We start from the raw sequence: 20,165 nt of genomic DNA, 5'->3' as shown, positions 1-20,165 counted from the left end.
TCCATGGAGTAGACAGGCTGCAGGCATGAGGCACACACTTCTTTCAACATGGGCTGAAGAAGAAGGAGAAACTGAAGTTAAATAACTCTGAATCATGACCACTTGGAAATGCATATGCAAGCTAATTTGCTGAATCTTCTGCTTGTGTTGGGTTTTCTTGTTGATGTTCCTTTGCAGATCTGTTGTGAGAGTTCAGATTCCTGTCTGACTCAATTTACTTGTCATCTTGGATAGGTCAGCATTAATTTTCAGTCAGGACAGAAAGACAAGACACCCTTGGATCCCCGATGAGAGAAATTATTAATTTGATTGAGAGCAAATGATTCACTCAGTTGAATCATTTAAAAGCCTTGAGTGAGGTAAGAAACATCATTGTTCAGAGGCTCTGACTCAAAAACTCTGGCTGGGCAACTCCCGAAATCACTGCTTCCACAGCTCCATAAACCTGGTGGTTTACTCCAGTATGTTTACTCTGTGGACTGTATTTTATACCATGATCTGATTCTTCAGACACCACTTTATGTGGAGAGCCCAGGGAATCTCTCTGGAAAGCATTGCCAACACCAGCTATTTTATTAGTGGAGAGAGAAAGGGAATAAAGAAGCTTGGGCATCAGCCTAGCTGCAGAAATAGCTCCAGGTTGTCTGCATGGTCAAGTAAGCCAGAGGATGCTGGTGGCAATGTGGGTATCTCTGTGCCCTCCTTTTCACTGTGGTGCGAAGCGGAGGCTCAGCTTACCTGGTGAGTCCATCTGCAAGTCAAGTCTGTCTAAAGCCCCAGGAGGACCGCAGCTGAGCCTAACCTAACTCTGACTGACCAGGTCAGTGCTCTGAGTACTGATACTCCCTCACATGAGGGTGTCTCTGCCTCTTTGTTGGGGGTAATTTGCCACAGTTTGATTTGATAGAGTTTTGCTGGTGTTCTCTGATCCCTCCGGCTTTTTGTTCAATATGTGCTCACCCTAGTTTGCAGTGTTGTCAGCTTAGAGAAAAGGCAAGTTTACTCTCTGCTCTTATGTGGAGTGGGCTGATGGCCAGATTTTAGCTTTGCCGAGGAAACAGGTTGCCCAGAGAAGTTGTGGACGTCCCCTCTCTGGAAGTGTTCAAGGCCAGGTTAGACGGGGCTTTGAGCAACCTGGTCTAGTGGAAGATGTCCCTGCCCATAGCAGGGGGGTTGGAACTAGATGATCTTTAAGGTCCCTTCCAACCCAAACCATTCTATGATTCTATGACTCTATGAAACATGAAAGGTGTTTCTATATCTCAAGAGATGAGTTGACAAGGGAACAAGAACCCTGTCTTTTATTTGCAACAGACACCCGGGGGACCAATTTTTTTTAATTACCTTCATTTTGGCTGAACATATCAGTAAGGTCAAGTCATCTTTGTTTTCCTATGACAACACTTTCAAGAAGAAGAGTTTAACGTCTTCAGTTTTCTTCCCTCTCTCTAGAGGGAAGTATACAAATAACCCCCCTGTCTTTCCTTCAGTTTGCAATGATCTCAGCATACCTCTGCTATTCCAGTCCTCTACAGAGAGGAGACCATAGTTCTGTAAGTGTCTACGTATGTAATGGGTGTCTAAACTCCCAGTATACTCAGTGGAGGTCCAGTTAAGGGAATCTAGAAGGTGATACAACTACCCTACAATAGGCCCATGTAGTTGGACAAAATCAGTTGGTTAGGCAAGATGAATTTCACCAATGTGACTCAGAATTGTGCTGATGCCAATGGGAGGGCAGTGCTGGTGAAGGTGAAGCAGAAATATGCTTTCGTGCAGAGATAAGATAGATCCTTCAAGTGGAAAATGGTAGCAGAAACCAGATGGAAAGTGATGCCATGTTTCTCCAAGAGAAATTGAAGGTCTGCACCTTTGGCATGGATTTCATTTCACTGGAGGAAATGAGCAGGCTATTTGGCAAAGAACAGTGAGTGGTGATGGGCAGCTGCATGAACGCAGCATCATCTGTGACGATGGAGCAAAGTGCCAGTCTTGGCGATAATAAATCTCAGCCAATGGATCAACTTTGTTGTATTTGGCAGTACAGATCACAGCTACATCTCGGTACTCTGGCAGGCATTTCCTCTGACAGTGATGAGCTCTCATACAGCACGAAGGTGTGTGTCCTGGCAGAGAAGAGAGTAACTGTTGACATGTCTCTGTTGTATAAGAAAAAAATGCTTTCCTTTAATCATGACCAAGGAATGAAGCAGAGCTGTTTAGCAAACAAACAAGATCTCTCTACTCTTAGCTGGGAATGAATGTATGTACACCTGGAGTGTGTTTCCAAAGTGGGATAATCTTTTATAGGGGATGCAGGTCTCTTTCACCAGGGGATTTATTTTAAGTGCTCACTGTTTGATGCATGGCAAATACTCTTGCTCTTCAGAGGTATTTTTATCAGCCCCAGGAATAAGCCTTCCTAATGGTTTGGAAGATAGAGAGGTGATTAGCAGCAATTGAATGGCACTGTGGGCAAGGAAATTATCTTAATACTTCTGTGAAAAGCAGCTACAGAGTGTTCCTGGAAGGCTCTTCTAGCACACTGCTGATTACTGCCATGCTGAAAGTTGCAGCTGGCTTATGGCTTATCAGCTGTTGCCTTTTTTCCCCTAGGTGATTTAAAATCTTTATAGCAGGAGGGGTCAGCCTGAAAATGCCTGTGTTACTGATAGGTGGAGAAGATGGTGAGCACAAAGCTTTCTGACCTAAGACTGAGCATCCTCAGGGAGACCAGTGGCTGAAATGGAGCTGGGAAGGGTAGTACTTGACGTAGGCACTTCAAATGTGGCGCATTTCATGTCTACTGCTGCAAGGGAACCAGATCTGTAGCTGAATTTGTCCTTTGACCACTCAAGGACATACAGTTAAGGCAAGGCCATCTGTCCTCTGTCCACTGGCCCAGGTAATTCTCCCAGCCATTTTGCTCTTGAAAATATCTACCTAGCACTGCGTGAGAATGTAGTGACCCACTAGGACAAAGAATGGTGAACAATGTCATGTCTTGTATCCAAAGATCTCAGAAGAACTATGACAACTCATTTGGGATTTGAAAGTTTGTATGTGCTCTGCTGGTTTATTATTGCAAGGTCTGAGAATATGAGCTGATCCTTCAGCTTGTATTTGAGTTTCAAACCTTTGCATTTGTTTTTTTCTCCAGCTCTTTCAGTGCTTCAAGGAGCCATGTATGGTCCTGAAATAATGCAGCATCTGTCCCCTCATGACATTTCAGTTCCTGGCTGATGGAAATACCATGAAACAAACACATCTCAAATGATCTTAGCCTCATAAATGGCTCATTGAGACATTTAGAAATCCTGTGAAACCAGAAACACAAACAATAAGATCAGTATTTTTAAGCACTGGCAGTGCAGCATATCTGGGTTTATTTGAGTTCCTGTGGAATCATTTTCATTGCCCAAGCAACCCGTTTGCAGCTTACTAAAACTGCTCTGCAGCTGTCCTTAAAATGAAATGAAACAAACGTGTTATGGGCATCCTGAAACAAGTTAAGACGAGAAACAATCAAGGATAAGAAAGCAGTGTTGGAAAAATTTTGAAAAGCAGCTCCAAATTACTGATTCTCCTCTGTTTCTACAGTTGGTCTTACTAAAACAATTGGGAAGGTCTAAGCAGTTGTTGTTTTTGATTCCCTGAAACCAGATACACTCAGTTTATGATGATCTGCTCTTCTACCTCAGCCTTTGGTATATTCTTTGGCGGAACTGAAAATGATATTCTTTTGGCATATCTCACTTTCAACTTTATGGGGTCCTAGAGGTAAACCAAAGAGCTCTGGGTATGTGCTTGCTTTTCTGGGGGTTGAAACAGAACTTCTACTTGGTCAACAACACCTTGAACAAGGTATTGCATGATGTGAGATGTTATTTGCTATTTAAAAACCTAGCTATGGACTCAGGGTTATGAAGTGGTAGACGCTGAAACAGTCCCTTCCTCCCCAGTGTCCTGCTCTTCAATCATCAATGTGAGCTCTTTTCCCTCAGAGCAAAAAAGAAAATATTAACCACAAGATCTTACTGAAACATGGTGGTTTTTAGAATGAGGTTACTGTCCCCTTTTGCAGAAAAGTAAACTGATGGACTGAGAGATGAGGTGGCTTGCCATAGACCAGCCAGGAGGTCTACAATCAGACCAGGGGTTGGTAGCCTAAGTCTGAGCCAGGTGGTAGGACACAGCTGCCTGAGAAACCATCCAGTCACTCTGTAGGCTCCTCACCTTCTCCTACACCTGGACTAAACTCCATGTTTGCTCACCTCGTTCCCAAACTGAGGCCAACCCGTGATGTGAGCTGAGGCACAGCACTGAGCAACGGCTGGTTCATCAACTGCCCCTCCTTGTAAGGCTAATGGACACACAACACCTCAGCTGCCTTCTCACGTGGAGGAAATGGGTACGGGCAAGTGTTCAGACCTTTCTTGGTGTATACATCCTACCCAGTCTCCACACACCTACACAGGGTTCCGGATTGGGTGGTGTATATCACCCTGGACTCCACTCAGTTTTCAGACAAGAGTATGAATGCTGCTTGCTGCAGGGCTGTTAATCCACCCACATTGTGAAGAAGACGTAGACTAAACCCTTCCAGTGATTTAGGGTGCTCTCAATATGTGATTCACCTGGTTCATTGAGAGATGATTTCTAGGTACTTTGAAAGGAAACAAGCACTCAACAAAAGAAACTCAACCAGACCAAAATATTTTTAGAGGTAATGTTTACCTTCAGAACGCAGCAATAGAAGTTAAAAAAAAAAAAGCCACAAAATATCTAAAATCTTGAGTTGAGAATGTACAAAACAAAGTCATAATAAAAAGAAAATTGCTTTACAAAGTCTCAAAATGAATTTAAACAGTAAACATGTATGAAAGCATGGAAAATCTAAAATAAGGTTTTTGTATATATTGAATAATAAATTACAATTCTAAAAATAAAGAAAGGAAAGCAGTAACCATTCTGACTCAAGTAGAGAATCTTTCATAGCATCTTTCTTTGGGGGAACAGCACTGATAATAGCTGTAGGTCTTGGCTTGACAATTTTCAGTAGCATCGAGTACTTTCCAGGAACTGAAAAATAAACTGATAGATACCTCCCCCAACCCCAATAGTGACAGCAATTTGAGAGTTTTTTTTTCCTTTTCTTTTGTTAACGGCTAAGAGAAAACCTATCCAACCCACCCATCAATATGAGCATGTGTATATATATGTGTTTAGGATGCCCTTCTTGGAAAGTCTGTATTGAAAGTAGAAAAAGAAGATAGAATAAAGGTGATTGTTTGCCAATGACCAGATTGGTTGGTTCTTTAATTGATCCTACCTATCCTTTCTTCTGCATTAGTTCAGAGAAGCCGGATACACACACACCCCCCACCCCCACCCCCAAACACTCTAGGGGGAAGAAGCTACCCTAAGGTGCCCATGGATGGATTTTTCCCTTGTGCTTCTAACAGTGTCAGGGCTCTGGGTTGTGGTGCAGCACCAAGTCTGTTGGGTTGGCCAGGTGAAGGCTGTTCTCCTCCAGTGTCAAGGCAGACTGTTTGTCCTGTCTGTATGCAAACACCAAGACAATGACCCTGAGAAGTCCTTAGGGTGTAGATGAATCCCTGTGTGTAATGTGGATAAACCAGGAGATTTTTTTTTTTTTTATGGTGGACTTTCTTTTTTCTCTTATACAGTTCTCTCTTGCTCTCCAGAATCTCCTATTTCTTTGGCTTGGAGTTGCCAAAGGTGACAAAGACCACTCCTGGCTCCTGAAAACTGCCGTTGCTGTGGAAGTCTTCGCCTGGGCTCTTCAAGTACCTCCGAAACACGGGTGAGGCAGATACCTCATATTGGGGATGAGAGACCACATCGCAGGTAGAAGAAGTTTGTGTCTCAGATTGCTTGGTGACTGTGGTGGACGAAGTGATGATTTTGTTTCCAAACTGGTCCATTTCCTCGTACTGCTCCATGACAGTCCGGGTGGCTCCATAGAGCTTGGACCCATCGGGCCCTGTCTGCAGCTCCAAGATGCTTTTCTGCCTCCGTGGATTTTGCGGGCTGGGGACATTCAGGGAGCAGTAGTCCGAAAAGCCTCCTTTCATCCCACAGTGACAGCTGCCTTTGGAGGTGTCCAGAGGGCACCTCTCTTTCTCACTGATTGGGTGGTTGGCATTGCCAAGGGTGTGCTGTTTCATTGAGCTCAGCTCAACTTTTGTTTGGACAGGCTCTGGTCTCTTGTCAAAGGGGGTCATGTCATGCCCACTAGACCCTGCTGATAGATGGTTAAAGGAGCTAAAGCTGTCCTGAGCAAAAGCATCCCTCTTTTCTGGAGTGTCAAGACAGTCTGGTGAAGGGACATCCCAGGGGGAATGTGCTGTCCTGGGTGATTCTGATGGTTTCCTGGCAGCAGACTCGATGGAGATGTAGGAAGGTGAGGAGGGAGAGCTGACGCGAGATTGAATGAGGCGGGGGACCTCTAGCTCTGCCTTGGTTACCTCAGTCTTTTCTGCCACCTTTGTGCCTTCCACAGATGCTGCTTCCCCTGTCTCCAGTGTGATTCCCTCCTGCTTGGCTTTGCTTGAGACAATACTGATTTTGCGGATATTGCTGCTGCTCACAGAGCTTTGGGTGTTCCCCAGAGACTCTTTGAACAGCCCTGAGAGCCCAGCGATGTCTGACTCAGACTTGAGACTAGAGACAGAATAAAGAGCTTTCTTGATGGCCTCCTCGATGTCCAGGAGCCGGGCAAGTGTCTGCTCCTTCAGGTGGATAATCTCAGCACTTGCTCGTTCCAGGTCCCCGAAAACCAGCTCCACTGAGGAGACACTGTCAGCGTCCTCCTTTGCCAGTGTCTCAGCCCTGTCCTGTTGCTTGGCCTGGTGGGCCTTCTGACGAACAACCCAGTCAGGGACCTTCTCAAAGAAGCTCTTCAGAGCTTTCACGTCCACTTTGCTTGTCTCCTCCTCGAACTCCTTCACCCGAGTCAAGATCTCTTGCAGCTCCTCCTGTCTCCTGAGGTTCTCAAAAATCTCCATAGCCTCCTTGACATTGCCTTTCATGATCTCCTCTTTGTGCACTGACAGCCTCTTCCGACGCTCATCTTCTGTTTCTCTCTTGTTTTTTTCTCTCATAACAACTGCTGGCTTCTCTTGAGCAGGTGCCTCTGCCTCCCCATCAGGACATTTCAATTGCCCACTATTCCCCTGCTGTTGCTCCTCAAAGGGGTTCATTGGCTGCTGATGGAAGGACACTGAATGACACATTTGTGTCCTCTCATTCACCTGCTGCACGACTCTCTGACTATCCCGCGATCCATAAGAATTAGACACACTTTCCCTTTCCACCTTGGATGTGGTATTTTGTGCAATGTCATCTCCTCTCTTTGGACGAGTGGTGTGGCCCACAGGGGAGGTGCTTGGTTCAGTCTGTCCTGGCACATTAAGTGTCTGTGCTCTACCAGGACAGGTTGGATGTGATACTGAAGAGCACGCATTCTCATCTTGGCACCGGTCTATATGCCTCTGAACCACCTCACCTGGGCACCTCCTTGGAGCTGCTGCTTTCCCGGTCATCATTTCATGCTCGACTTCAAAACTGACCACTCCATTTTTTATTGGCTTTGAAGTCTTAGCACTGTCTGATTCCACTTTTCCTTGTCCTCCTTTGCTGGCCTTGTACCTTTCCTCTGCCATTTGAAGAGGGGTTTTGGCAGTGTTTTTTGGCAGCTTTCTCTCAGGGCTCATACCCTGACCTGTGACAGGCTTGTTCACAGATGTCTCCAAAGTGCAGCATTTTGTCTGAACCTCCCCATGGCCTGGTTGTTCACTTACTTCCACGCAGCTTAATCCTAGCTCCATGGGGGGAGACTTTGGCTTGCTGATCTCCCTCAGGCCTGGAGGTTTCGGAGGCAGGGGTGGAGGGATGGGTTTGGTTGATCTGCTTGTGCTGTTATTTGCAAAGGCAGAATGTGCCTCGTGTAAGAGGTGCTCAGGTTTTGGAGGGGGAACAGGTTTTTTCCTGGGTGGGGCAGTAATTTCTGGTTTCGGAGGAGTCCTGGGCTTCTCTACAGGACTCTGATCACTGGGTTTGCAGGACAGAGAAGGGAGGGCAAGAAGAGGGGACTGGAGAGGTGCAGAACATCCTGGGGCTTCATCTTTGCTGGTTGGTAGTGGAAGGGCACCTTCTTTTGTTGCTGTAGTTGAGGGTGGGCAATGCTCTGCTTTCATCACAGCAGCTGAGGGAGGAGGAGGAAAGTCATTATCAGCCTGCGACCCTGAAGCCACTACAGCAGTCTGGTTACTAACGACTTGAGTCTCATTTTTCTTTTTACACACAGAATAGGACTGCCCTGCATTTCTGTATATCATAGCGGCTTTAAAATCCCCTCTGGAGACATTAACGTTAGACTTTTCCAGCGACTGAAGTGTGGCTTTTAAATTACCTCGGACAACATCCTCCTTTTCTACCAGGCGCTGTTCTGTGGCGGCACTTTGCAGTGCTCTGATAGCTGTCTGTACATCCCCTCTGATAATAACATCTCTTTCTTCTTGCACTGATTGCTCTTTGTAATCAGACTCAACAAAAGGGTTTATATAGGTTTTCACGGGTGTGGCAGTATAAAGGCCATCCTTAATGCTAAAATCTCTACTAGGCACAACTTGGCTTTCCTGGCTCAATAGTTGTCCTCCCTGTACTTCCTCTGAAGCACTGACCTTTTTGTGTGATGCTATGCTCTTCTGAGACACGCTTGTGTGGGTCTTGGATGCCTCCTGGACTCTAGTGGTGGTGGTCCTGATGGCAGTACTGGTGCTCTCCTGCGTGGTGGATGCAGAGTCTTGTTGGCGTACGGTTGATTGAAGGATCACTGTTCCCTGTGTGCTGGCTGCCTGCTGCCTGCAGGCCATGTGGACATCCTCCTTGTTCTTCTGTAGCTTGCGCTGGACATGGTGTTGAATGTTTTTTGCTTCTGCTGTTGCTAGCCTCAGGCTTTGCATTGCAGCCTGAAGATCACTCCCAAGGGCCTTTTCTTCTGGCTGCATCTGGCTGGCTTCCCCGGTCACCAAGCTCTGCTGTTTCCCAGCCACTTCTCCCCCCTGAGCTGTCACTTGGGTTGGAAATTTGCCTTGTGTCATAGCTTTGGGTTCCTTCAAACTGGCAGTGGTGGCTTCTTCTTTCTCTGCCTTCTTGCTGACATCTGCAACCCTTTGGATTGACTTTGTAGTCACTTTAAGCCCTCCTGACAGAATTTCTTCCTTTCCCATCACTGTGGGCAGGGACTTCCCAAGACATTGCACAGTGGTGCCTGTCACACCTGCTGCATGCACAGCCTCCCTCTCTAATGCACCCTCTTTGCCCATGCTTTCAAATGCGAATACCTTTTTTGCTCCCTCCATAGCCCCTGGCTCACCCTCTGCAATTACTTTCTCTATTTGTTCTTTATTTGGTAAGATATGTATCTTAGCTCCCTGTACAACCCGTGGGGCACTCACAGCTGCCCCCTGCTCTGCTTGGGAAGAGATGAGGGATTGTATCTCTGACTCCTGCTGGAGATTCTTCAGATAGTCTAGATCTCCCTTCTCAATGCAGCTCGCAAAAAGCTGGACATTTCCCTTCTCATTGTCCTCACGCTTAATGGTTGCCGTTGCTTTCTGCTCCTGAGAAGAAGCCAACAGGTTCCCTATCGTTGACTTCACATCCCCCTTGACAACTTTCTGCTGGACAGAATGGAACAGGAGAGAGTAGAGAGTCATCTTCACTGATCCTGACTTTGTCTCTTGTAAGACCATCCCCTTTTTGATGGAAGCATCTTGACTGAGGAGACCCTGTAAAGCCTTAGCTACATTTCCGCTCAAGTCCTCTTTGCCTTTAACAGCTTCACTCTGGTCCAGTAGCTGCAATGGGCTTACTTTGATCTTGCCCTCTCTGTCCTCCTCCACCAGCACACTCTGTGCTTCCACATTGGTTCTGTGCAGGAGCTGCAGCATGATCCTTTGCAAATGGCCTCCCACAATCTCCTCTTTCAGGATCTTTGGAGCACCTGGGCTGCTAAGCTGGTACTTCACCATCTTCACACTCTCTGTATCATTGGCTTCAATGAGGATCCCATCATGCTGAATAGCCTGGCAAGTGCAGAGCGTCTCTAAAGTCTCCTTCATGGTCCTTTCTTTCAGTTCTGTTTCTATACTACTTTCAGAAGCACTAAATTTATCCAAGGGTGTGCTCTCGAAGAGCCACGTTGTACTTTTCACATCTGCACAAGGGATCGCTTCTTGGGCTCCAGAACTGGCCATCACCTCTGGGTCCTTAAGGGTGTCCATTGGCTGAGTTTCAAACAACCAGGTGCAGCGTTTTACATCCCCTTTCTGGCTGTCCTCTCTCTGCACTGTACTGATAGATGAGCCTCTCTCCGCATCCCCGTACAGGGAGTCCACAGGCTGGTTTTCAAAAAGCCAAGTGGATGTCCTCACATCACCCCGCTGAACATCACTGACACTGACCATCCTCACGTACTTCTTCTGGCCCACTTGCTGGGACTCAAAGAGCTGCTTGTTGGACTGAACATCTCCCTTCTGCACATCATCTACTGTTCTGGGCACAGACATCTTTCCCCCTGTGAAGGAGTCAAGAGGCTCTGTCTCAAACCTCCACCGGGCAGCCTGGACATCTCCTTTCTTGATGTCCTCTTGGGTAACAGCCCTAATCACAAACACCTCTTCTTCCTTCTTGATCTGATCCAAGGGCTTAGTTTCAAACAACCACCGGGCGCCTTTCACATCACCTTTCATGATTTCTTCTTTCTGCACTGAGGTGACCTCATGGTATCTCCCCTCTTTGTCCTGGATAGCATATAAGGGTTGGCTTTCAAAGAGCATTGTGCAGGACTTGACATTAGCTTTGCTCATGGTGTCTTTCTGGATCTTCTGGAGCTCTGTCTCGTCCACTCTGTCATGGATTTGGTCAAGGGAATAGGTCTCAAATACGAACCTTTTGCCTCCAACATCTTCCCCCTTGATATCCTTCTCTGGAGGGATCTCCTGGATGCCCTCAGAGCTGTCCTTCAGGGAGTCCATGGGGTAGTTCTCAAAGAGCCAAGTGAACTTGTGCACGGATCCGGCTTCAATTGTCCCATCATCCTTCTGGGATGTTGGTTTGGTGGCTGCATCCAAGGGCTTAGCTTCAAAGAACTCCTTCACTCTGGACACTTCCCCAGACTGTATCTCCACACGACTGGAGTACCGCATGGTTTTCTTTCGGTCAGCTTCACCGACAGCACTGCTGCCCAAGGGTTCAGTCTCAAATAGGTGCCGGACAGTTTTGACATCAACTCCCTGTAATTCCTCCTGACTGTACGCCTTACTGACTTGTAAATACTGCTCCTCCTGGCCTTTCAGGGAGTCCAAGGGCTGAGTCTCAAACATCCATGTGTATGACTTCACATCAGCTTGGGGCACACTGCCATCCTCCTCCTGCTTCTTTTCAGCCTTCTCGTAGAGGGTGTGGATGGGCTGGGTCTCAAAAAGCCACTTGCAGGTCTTCACATCCCCCCGCTGGGAGATCTCCCGCTTCATCGAGGGATGCTCCTGACCTTGCATGGCTTGGTGATGAATGACGTCCATGGGCTGAGTTTCAAAGAGCCACTTGGCTGTTCTGACATCACCAGCCACCACCTCTTGTTTTGTGATCCCCCGTATTATATCCACTTTCTTGGTGCTTTCATCAAACTGGTCCAGGGGCCTGGTTTCGAACATCCATTTGTAGTTCTTGACATCACCACTGATGATTTGCTCTCTGCTTACAGAGGTGACTTCATGGAAATTGCCAAAGCTATCCTTGATGGCATACAGAGGTGTGGTCTCAAACAGGATTTGGTTGGCTTTGACGTTGCCAGCTGGAATCTTCTCCTCTTCTTTGGTGACGGGTTCAGCGTCAGCCTGCTTAATGCTGTCTAAGGGGAGAGTCTCAAACAGGGTCTTGAAAGACTTCACATCCCCTTTCACTACCTCTTCCATGCTGGGGGCTGGAATTTCTTCCTCAAATGCCTTGGAGATGCTGCCAAGGGGACAGGTCTCAAAGACATGTTTTCTTTGCTTCACATCTCCCTTCTCCTCTGCTGAGAGCTCTACTTTCTTTAAACGTCCCACCTCAAAATTGTCTTTCAGGGTTTCCATTGGCTGTGTTTCAAATAGCCAGAGTGTAGATTTCACATCACCTCCAATGACTTTTTCTTTGGCTACAGTGCTTTCTGAAGCTTCTCCTTTGAGGGAATCAAGAGTCTGGGTCTCAAAGAGCATTCGCTGCTTACTGACATCTGCCCCTGTGACAAAATCTGTTGAAGCCTTGAAATCCTGTTCTTCAACTGTGATTTCTCTGATGGCATCCAGAGGCTGAGTTTCAAATATCCACCTTGCTCCACTGACATCTGGTCTTCCAATTTCTTCCAATGAAATCCCACGGATTATTTGCACTTTGGAAGTGTCCTTGTTGATGGTATCCAGGGGCTGAGTCTCAAACAGCCAGCGAGCCGTTCTGACTGCATTGCTCTGAATTTCTTCTCGGCAGACGGACTTGATTTCATGGATTTTCCCAGTTTTGTCTCTGATGGCACAGAGAGGCTCCGTTTGGAAGAGCCTGACAGTCTTCTTAACATCGCCTTTTAGCTCCTGGATTTCTGACTTGAGTTGTAGGATGCTCTTCTCCTCCACTGAGCAGCAGCGTCCTATAGCATCCAAGGACTGTGCTTCAAAGAGCTGTCTGGCACCTTTCACATCACCTCCCTGGACAGGCTCCTTGAGAACCGCCTCCTGCACTTCCGTTTCATCCGAATACAGTTTATTTAATGAGTCTAGTGGTTGGGTTTCAAACAGCCACCGGGCAGTATGCACATCCCCTCTGGCAAGGTCTGTTTCTGATACCTTGGCTGATGTTGACAGACTGTCTCCATTGATTGACTGGCTTTCAAATCTCAGGGAAGTACTTTTCACATCCCCACCGGGAATGATCTCTTCTTCTGCCAGCTTCTTTGTGGCTTGATGGTCCCCAATGGAGTCAAGTGCCCAGTTCTCAAAAATCCAGCGCATAGACTGAACCTCTCCTGGAAGAACTTTGTCCAGGTTCACAGACGCCTGTGCATTGGGATCTTCCGTATTAAGCATTTCTGCCAGGTCCTCAGTCACAGCTTCTTCCAAGTTCTTCCTGAGCTCAGGATGCATGTGTCTGTAGAGCCTCTTTAGCTCATTCACTTGACGCTGCTGGTAGAACTTGGAGAAGGCTTGCTTTGGAGGAGGCACAGGGAGTGGGTTGAGATCCTGGCTCCCTGGAGCGATGACCTGGACTGAGCCAAGGGCGGGAGGGGGAGGTAAGTCGTCTTCCATTTTCTTGATGGCAACCTTAGATGATTTCTGAGCTTCTGACATCTTTAGGGAAACAGTTTTAAACGTCAGCATCATGTCTTACCCCCCAACCCCATGGCCGTTAATAGTGAGAATGGCAAAGGAAAAAGGCAGCCAACAAGAGAAATCCATGCACCTACTAAGCTCCGTACCTTTGGTTCAGTAGCACACAGCACTCCAAAGCATCACACCACTGCACACGCTCCAGGCTTGGTGTTAGCTCTGGTTCCACAGCAACGCGCTCTAAAGCAAGGTCTCTAATCCAGGCATGTGCGGTGGTTAGTCTACAGTCCCCAGGATTCAGTCCAGCTACAGCGTAACAGAGATGCCCAGTTTGGACTGTGTCAGCAAGAGAGAGTGACCACAAGAGTAACATGAAGGCGGCTGTTTTAGAGTAGCCAGCTAAAAGTTAACTTCTCCCTCCTGCTCCCAAGAGTCCAGGACAGTGTGAGGACCTGCAGAAAGTCTGGGAACATAAGATATGGGTGCAGGAGAAAGCCAGGGAGCTATTTGTGAAGAGGTCTCAAGAAGAAAATGGGGAGAGGGAACCAAACAAAAATGTCAAACTGAGCTGATGAGGACAGCCTATTTTTGGGTAGTGAGCTAGCATGATGGGCTTGTGGTGGCACCATGGGCTGCCCACCGCACAGGAGTGAGGGCTTGGGGAAGGACATTTGTCTGACCAACGATTTCTTGTGTTGGACTCACGAATGTACCCCACGACATCATTTGTAGAAGAACAGATGCACAGTTATACTATACAGTTAGAGACTTAAATGAAGCTCTTTTGACTTGCAGACTCGTACAGGCATGAGGCTAACTAAAGTTTACAAACTGCTGGAATTAGCAGGCCAAATTCTGTACTCCGTTAGGAGGAAAAAGCAAGGCTGAGGGACCAGAGGTTGGGGTAACACCCACAGCTGGGGGCCAGCAAAAGTTAGACCTGTTTAGACTCAGTCAGCCTGAGCTCAGCTCCAATTCGCAGCAGCGTTGGTACAGAAGTGAACAGAGGGTGCAGTCGTGACGGGGTGGACTGTGGTTGCTTAGCCTCCCTTTGAGCCTCGCTTTCTGCATTTTTTCTCCTTAGCTTGGGAAGCCTGGGTGCCGGACGCCGAACTGAATACCTGCAACCTGCCCTAGTTTGGCATTTATCCAAGGGGAAGGTAGCCGAGGCCTATAATCATTATCTAAAAGAGACTGTAATCCTGGTGGCTTTCCTTTCAGTAAACAGATATGCTGACCCTTGGCATGCCTGTGGAGTTACGTCTGTAGAGTTATGCCTGGAATATTATTAGTTGTTGCTCAAAGCAATGGCGCGCGGTGTTATTTCACTCTGTTACACGCAGATTGTTCTGGCTAAAAATAAGTGTTGAACGTTAGTAAAAAAACCCCACCCCAGAATACCAAAATCAGCATATTTTGCAGCAAGTGTAAAATGCAGATCTTTCATATGAGCCAACATACTTTGAATGCACTTTTTAAAATAAGGGTTTTTTTTTGGGATCTGTGAAGAACTTCTGAACGTGGGGAAGGGCGACCGAGCAGCTGATAGCTATATTCAGTATGAAAGTGCTCCTCGCTGCCTTGTGTGGGTATTTAAATCACACTCCACCACAGTCCACAAGTATTTGCTTAGATAACGCTGCTTATCTTTAACATTTCTTACCTTGCTTTTTTTCTGTCTGTGGGGAGAGTGAATGGAGTTGTCCTTCACAGTACTCTGGAAAAGACAGGAGGAGAAATGACATCAAACTGCATAGGAAGACACGTGATCTGTGTGTATATGTATGTATGTATCAACTACAGAGACCTGAAAACCATTACAGGTGAAGGTTTTTTTTTGGTTCACTGGCAGTTCTCCCCAAACACATTTGTTTAGAGCTGGGGGAAAAACAAAGCAAGCACTGATTTCTCCAAAGTTTGATTTAGCCTATATTTTTGTTTATACTTCAGTATTTTAAAAATAAAATTGATCTACATTTGTAATTGCACTGTGGATTGTGTAATTCATCGTTTTGAAATTGCTTTTCTTTTTTTTTTTTTTTTCCTTAGACTTCTCACCAGTTGCAATTTTCCAATTGCGATCTCCACTCATTTATTTTCAGCTGGGACTGCTTCAGTCTGGACTCCTTCAATACAGAGCCCTGATACATGTTTGAGAGACTGCATCTCTGGACAGGGACTCCGCGAAAGATTGAGAGTGGGAGGGAGCATGAACGCGCCTGCAGAAAGGGCCCAGATGTGAAATCACATCCCACGTTACTCCTGGATCACCAGTGGAGCTGGGGAAATGGGACAAATGTAGCTCAGTGCCTCATAACCCTTATAACTTGAATTACCCTATGACCCAATAATCAGCCTGGAGTGGGTGATCAAATCCCTGGATCCCAGACCAAGGGCTATAAACAGAGGAACACAGGGAGGTTGCACTGTAAAGTTATGCCTGAGTGTGACATATGTGGACATAGGTATGTGTGTGTGTTGGAGTGGGTATAGCATGGAGATGTATGCGTTGCTGTGTGCTGAATATTTCCTCCATGGATGTGAGTGTGTAAATATATACGTACAAATAAAGCGGAAATCTTATGTATGAATAAACTGTTTGTCTGGGCTAGTGGATGTAGAGGGGGGTGCGTGTTTGGTATGTGTGTGCATGTGTGAATATAATGTGTGTATATATATGTGTGTGTGTATGTGTATGCAGCTTAAACATCATATACATACATATCAGCACCTCTGATGATAACATTTATACAATATTTGCAAATGACAAGGGAAAGCTGGTCATTTTTGGAAAACCAAATGCTGTGTTTCTCCAGAATTACGAAACCAGACGTGTTCTCTCTCACCCTCTTACAACCACTTGCCGGGATGGGACATTGTTTGGATGCCGCTGGTGATTTGTGAGGGGGAGGACGGCGGCGCGCGGTGCTTACCGGCTGTGCGGGGCTGCTGGCGTGAGCAGCAGCAGCAGCTGTCTGGGAGAGATAGAGAGCTGACAGCTCCTTCACGGAGGGCGCAGAGGACCTCCCTCGTCCTTGGTGAAGTATGTGGCTGGTGTTGGCTGATATGTCTAAAAATGACCACGTCCTCTCGTCTGAAACAGGGACAGACGTGTGCGGTGAGCTATGTGCCAAAGACGTGAGGGCACAGCCACCCTGGAGCGTGAGCATCGCTTACCGAGGGCTCTGCCAGGCGCCCCTGCTGTCTGCACACCGATTCCCCCGGCAGCCCCCACCCTGGTCCCCCAAAACTTAACTTCATGCCCTTTTGGTTAAGGAAGAAAACGTGGACATTTCCACCTCTTTCATGGCTGAAATGGACTTTCAGCCTGGATGAGGGTAACACATCGGGCAGTGACCTGATGCCACCATCCTGCTGTTGGGCCACAGAGCCTGCACCCATTCTTGCATCTCTGGACAAGGCCATCACCAAACATGAGCGAGCTGAAGGATGTGAAGGAGCATGTTCAACTTGAACCAATTCCCACTTTTTTTGCTCCGTGGCCGCACTGCTCTCCTGTTGACGTGCCTCACAAGCCGTTATATCCGTTTATCTTTACCTCTCCCCTGGGAGCCCGTTTCAGGGAACGGAGAGATGAAGAGGCTACAAGACTTGCCCAAGGATGTTGCAAGCAGTCTTTGGCAGAGCCAGAGGACCGAACCCTGCTCTTAGTTTAGAGATCTGATATGCTGAGCTGCACCAGCTCCCATGGGGCCCCCACTGGGGCCCAGCATGGCATTGCTGAGATATTCAAGATATTCAGCGTTCCTCCTACCTTTGTTCAGATGTCTCCCATGGAGATGACTACAGCTGAGGATGTCGCTATCTGGTTCATGAAGAAACGGCTGCTCTGGGAGGAGGTGATCTATTAGCCAGACCTCCTGAGGGGTACACAGAGGGACTGGATGGTTGGAGCAGTCACGGACTTTTGGATGATGCTCAGACCATGCTCCCTCATTCCCATCTGTTGCACTCCATCCCCCTTGGTCCTCATCCCTCTAAACAGCGGGGGCTTCCCCTCCCTCTGAGGATGAAAGCTGTGTCCATCCCCAGAGAGAGGTTCGTGTTGAAATTGATGGCTCTAATGCAGATGGGTTCAGTTTTCAAAGAAAGAGGCAACTCCAAATTCCAACTAAGAAGCTTCTTTTTGCATTACTCTGCTAGGTGTGAGCAGGATGGCCATCTCCACCTCCCACCACAGATGTATATACAGCTTTACACCTATATGATGCATCTTAGTCCTCCAGGTTAGTCAGGGCTGTAATTTCTCTGTTACCACTGTAAAAACACGAGAAGGTTCTCCTTTTATCTGCAGGCTTGCACTGCTGCATTCGGATTTAGTGCGGTATTTGCAATGCTTTCTGTTTGAACAATGGGCTCTCTCTCCACAAATCCAGCTATTGCACAGCCAGGAAAGGGCTGATGTACTTTTTAATATGTGCACATTAGAAGCGCTGCAGCAATTCTAGCGTTCTTTGCCCTCAAATCTCAGTCCCCAAATCATGAGATTTTGTAAATAACAAGCGGAATGACACTTTTTCTTTGTTTTCTGCTTTTTGAGTTCAGATTTTCAAGTCTTTCTCTAAAATACTGAAGGAGATTTACTGTTTTTATTTTAAAGTGACAACAGCTAAAGTTATATACTAACAGGATTCCAGGAGCTGGTGCTTCAAATGAAGTATCAGTTCCTACGGGGACAAACATACACCAAAAAGCCATGAAGATAAGAGCAGAGGGACCCCAGTGAGCTTGTCAGACACTAGCTAGCATGCTGCTGGAAGGTGCCAAACCCCAAGGTTTCTTTTGTCCTTGGTTCCAGCTGCTCCTGCAGATGCGCAGGCATTTGATGCAGAACCGAGGCCAGATACATGAGGAAGCAGTGGGATGCAATACAGATTTAGCTGCCCAGTTCTGCCAGAGGTCACTAGGACACCAGGGGAGGAAACAGAAGAAGGTATTTCCTTAATGCTTTTTTTGCTAAGTCATCATATAAATATGGGACCTCTCTCCCTGAGTCCACAGCTTAAACGCCGAGTCAAAAGGAATTATCCATCTACAGCCAGTGGAGACAGTGGCACTGCTGGGGCAGATTTGGTGCATCTTAAGATAGGCTGCGAGGTTGCAACCACCCTCTGATTGCATTAGTTTTTCCCCACTCTGCTCAAGAGAGCCCAAACTTTGACTAGATCCCTAGCTTTTTGAGACGAACAGCACCCTGGAAATGGGGAGGAGAGGGTCAAGGCATCGCTGAGACACCGCTTTTACAGGAGCCAGTGCCGATATCTGCTAGCACAAGCCCCTCTATCTGCTGCAGTGGGCTTCTCCCTTCATTTGGAGGCTCAAGGCACGCATTTGAAGGGGTCTACTCTGTAAAAATGGAAAATTAAGTAATTGCCAGCAAAAGTACCTTGGATTTCATGGTATTTCCTTATTATGGCCATACCCTGTGAGAAGAGCATTGAAGCATGGGCTGAATTAGCTGCAGAAAGCTTTGAAGAGGGCTTTGAAAAATCTTGTGTGGGAATCTTTCTTTTCTCCTACATTGCTGAATTACCTACTGGAAAGGCAAAAGGGGTCCAATCAGTCTGGAAAACAGAAGCTTTCCTCCTTGCAAGGTAATGAGGTTTGGCTAAGCCTCCCAGTAAGAGCAATGGGGAGAGCTGGGGAGAGTCAGCCTTGCTAGCTTTAAAGCAGAAAGAAAACCAAGCACAGATTTGCAGCCTTTCTGGTTGGGAAATTGAACGGAATGCCCTTGGCAAGGGCATGGTCACGCTGAAAGTACTGTCTTAAAAATTACCTCTAGGAGATGGGAGCACTTCACTGCAAGGCAGGGACCCTGCCTAGGCTGACGCGAGCACTGCTGTGCTTAACCATTTCGGTGCTAAGTGCTTAACAAAAGCATCCCCGTGTCCTAGAACTGGGCTGGTAACGTTTAATGGTCTCCTCCCACCCCAGGCTATGGGTATTACCGCTGAGCTGATACAATTTGCATTGGCCCATGGGCCCGTGGGTCGAGAAGCTGCACAAAGAAGAGGAATGTGCCCCTCCAGCCAAGAATGAATAATGCAGATGAAGGAAGATTTCCAGTTCATGCAGTGGAAAATAGCACAGCCTCAGTGCTGCCTAGTCCTTCAACCGTTAGCTTGGATGGATGAAAGGCCACAGGACTTCTGTTTTAGTGATGGATATAGTCAGATACAAGGCTTTCGTTGAAGCCTTGTCCTTATCACTGCCTTTGTTTTCTTTTCTTTTTTCTTCTCCTTTTTGACATTTTTGCAGTGCACAGGCTGTGCACAGCCCTCTGTTTGCTTATCGCTTCTCACAAAACTGCCTGTCTTAGACAGGGGCTGCTCAAACCCGCCGGGCGGGCAGCTGGCTCTGTGCTTGCGGAAAGTCTGGTCGCTCCACACGGCTCTGCCTGATGAAACAGGCTGCTGCCACCCTCTAAATTGCTAATTATAGATAAGAGTGAAAGAACAACAGTTCATTCTGCTAACGAGAAAGCCAAGCTGTCATGTGTGTGTGGCTAACGGCGTCCAAGCGGCACTTAGGACATCTCAAGAGTTGTGAGCACTGTGCCGCTGCACAACATCCCCTGGGAGGGAGGGGGGAGCTTCCCAGCTGGGGATGCTAAAGTAAAGCGAAAGGATGTTATGCAGACTGGGCTTAGGGTGTTATTTGTTTTGTATGAGATGGAGGGCATGGAAGTCCAGTTCGAGACCTGTGCTGGGCTCCACGTTTCTGCCTTGCTAAGCAAAAGGGCTCTGCTGGCACGTT

The 20,165-nt window shown here is 47.2% G+C and overlaps 1 protein-coding gene across 3 annotated transcripts in view; it reads right to left on the bottom strand.

The window, feature by feature from the left end:
• Positions 1 to 4,715: 4,715 nt before the first annotated feature.
• XIRP1 (xin actin binding repeat containing 1) overlaps positions 4,716 to 20,165 on the bottom strand; it is a 34,670-nt gene continuing 19,220 nt past the window's right edge. For 2 of the 3 annotated variants that reach the window (XM_076331988.1, XM_076331989.1), the window contains 3 exons: positions 16,322 to 16,482; positions 15,052 to 15,105; positions 4,716 to 13,409 (listed from right to left, as the gene is read on the bottom strand). In XM_076331988.1, the coding sequence (XP_076188103.1) occupies positions 5,715 to 13,409; positions 15,052 to 15,105; positions 16,322 to 16,482 (7,910 nt within the window). In that variant the 3' untranslated portion in view covers positions 4,716 to 5,714. The remainder of the gene's footprint in view (positions 13,410 to 15,051; positions 15,106 to 16,321; positions 16,483 to 20,165) is intronic. The other variant, XM_076331990.1, reaches the window with a different exon arrangement.

This window comes from Aptenodytes patagonicus, chromosome 2 (assembly GCF_965638725.1).
Source record: "Aptenodytes patagonicus chromosome 2, bAptPat1.pri.cur, whole genome shotgun sequence".
NCBI lineage: Eukaryota > Metazoa > Chordata > Aves > Sphenisciformes > Spheniscidae > Aptenodytes > Aptenodytes patagonicus.
The sequence above is the reverse complement of the archived record's forward strand: the minus strand, read 5'-3'. Positions and strand labels throughout refer to the sequence as shown.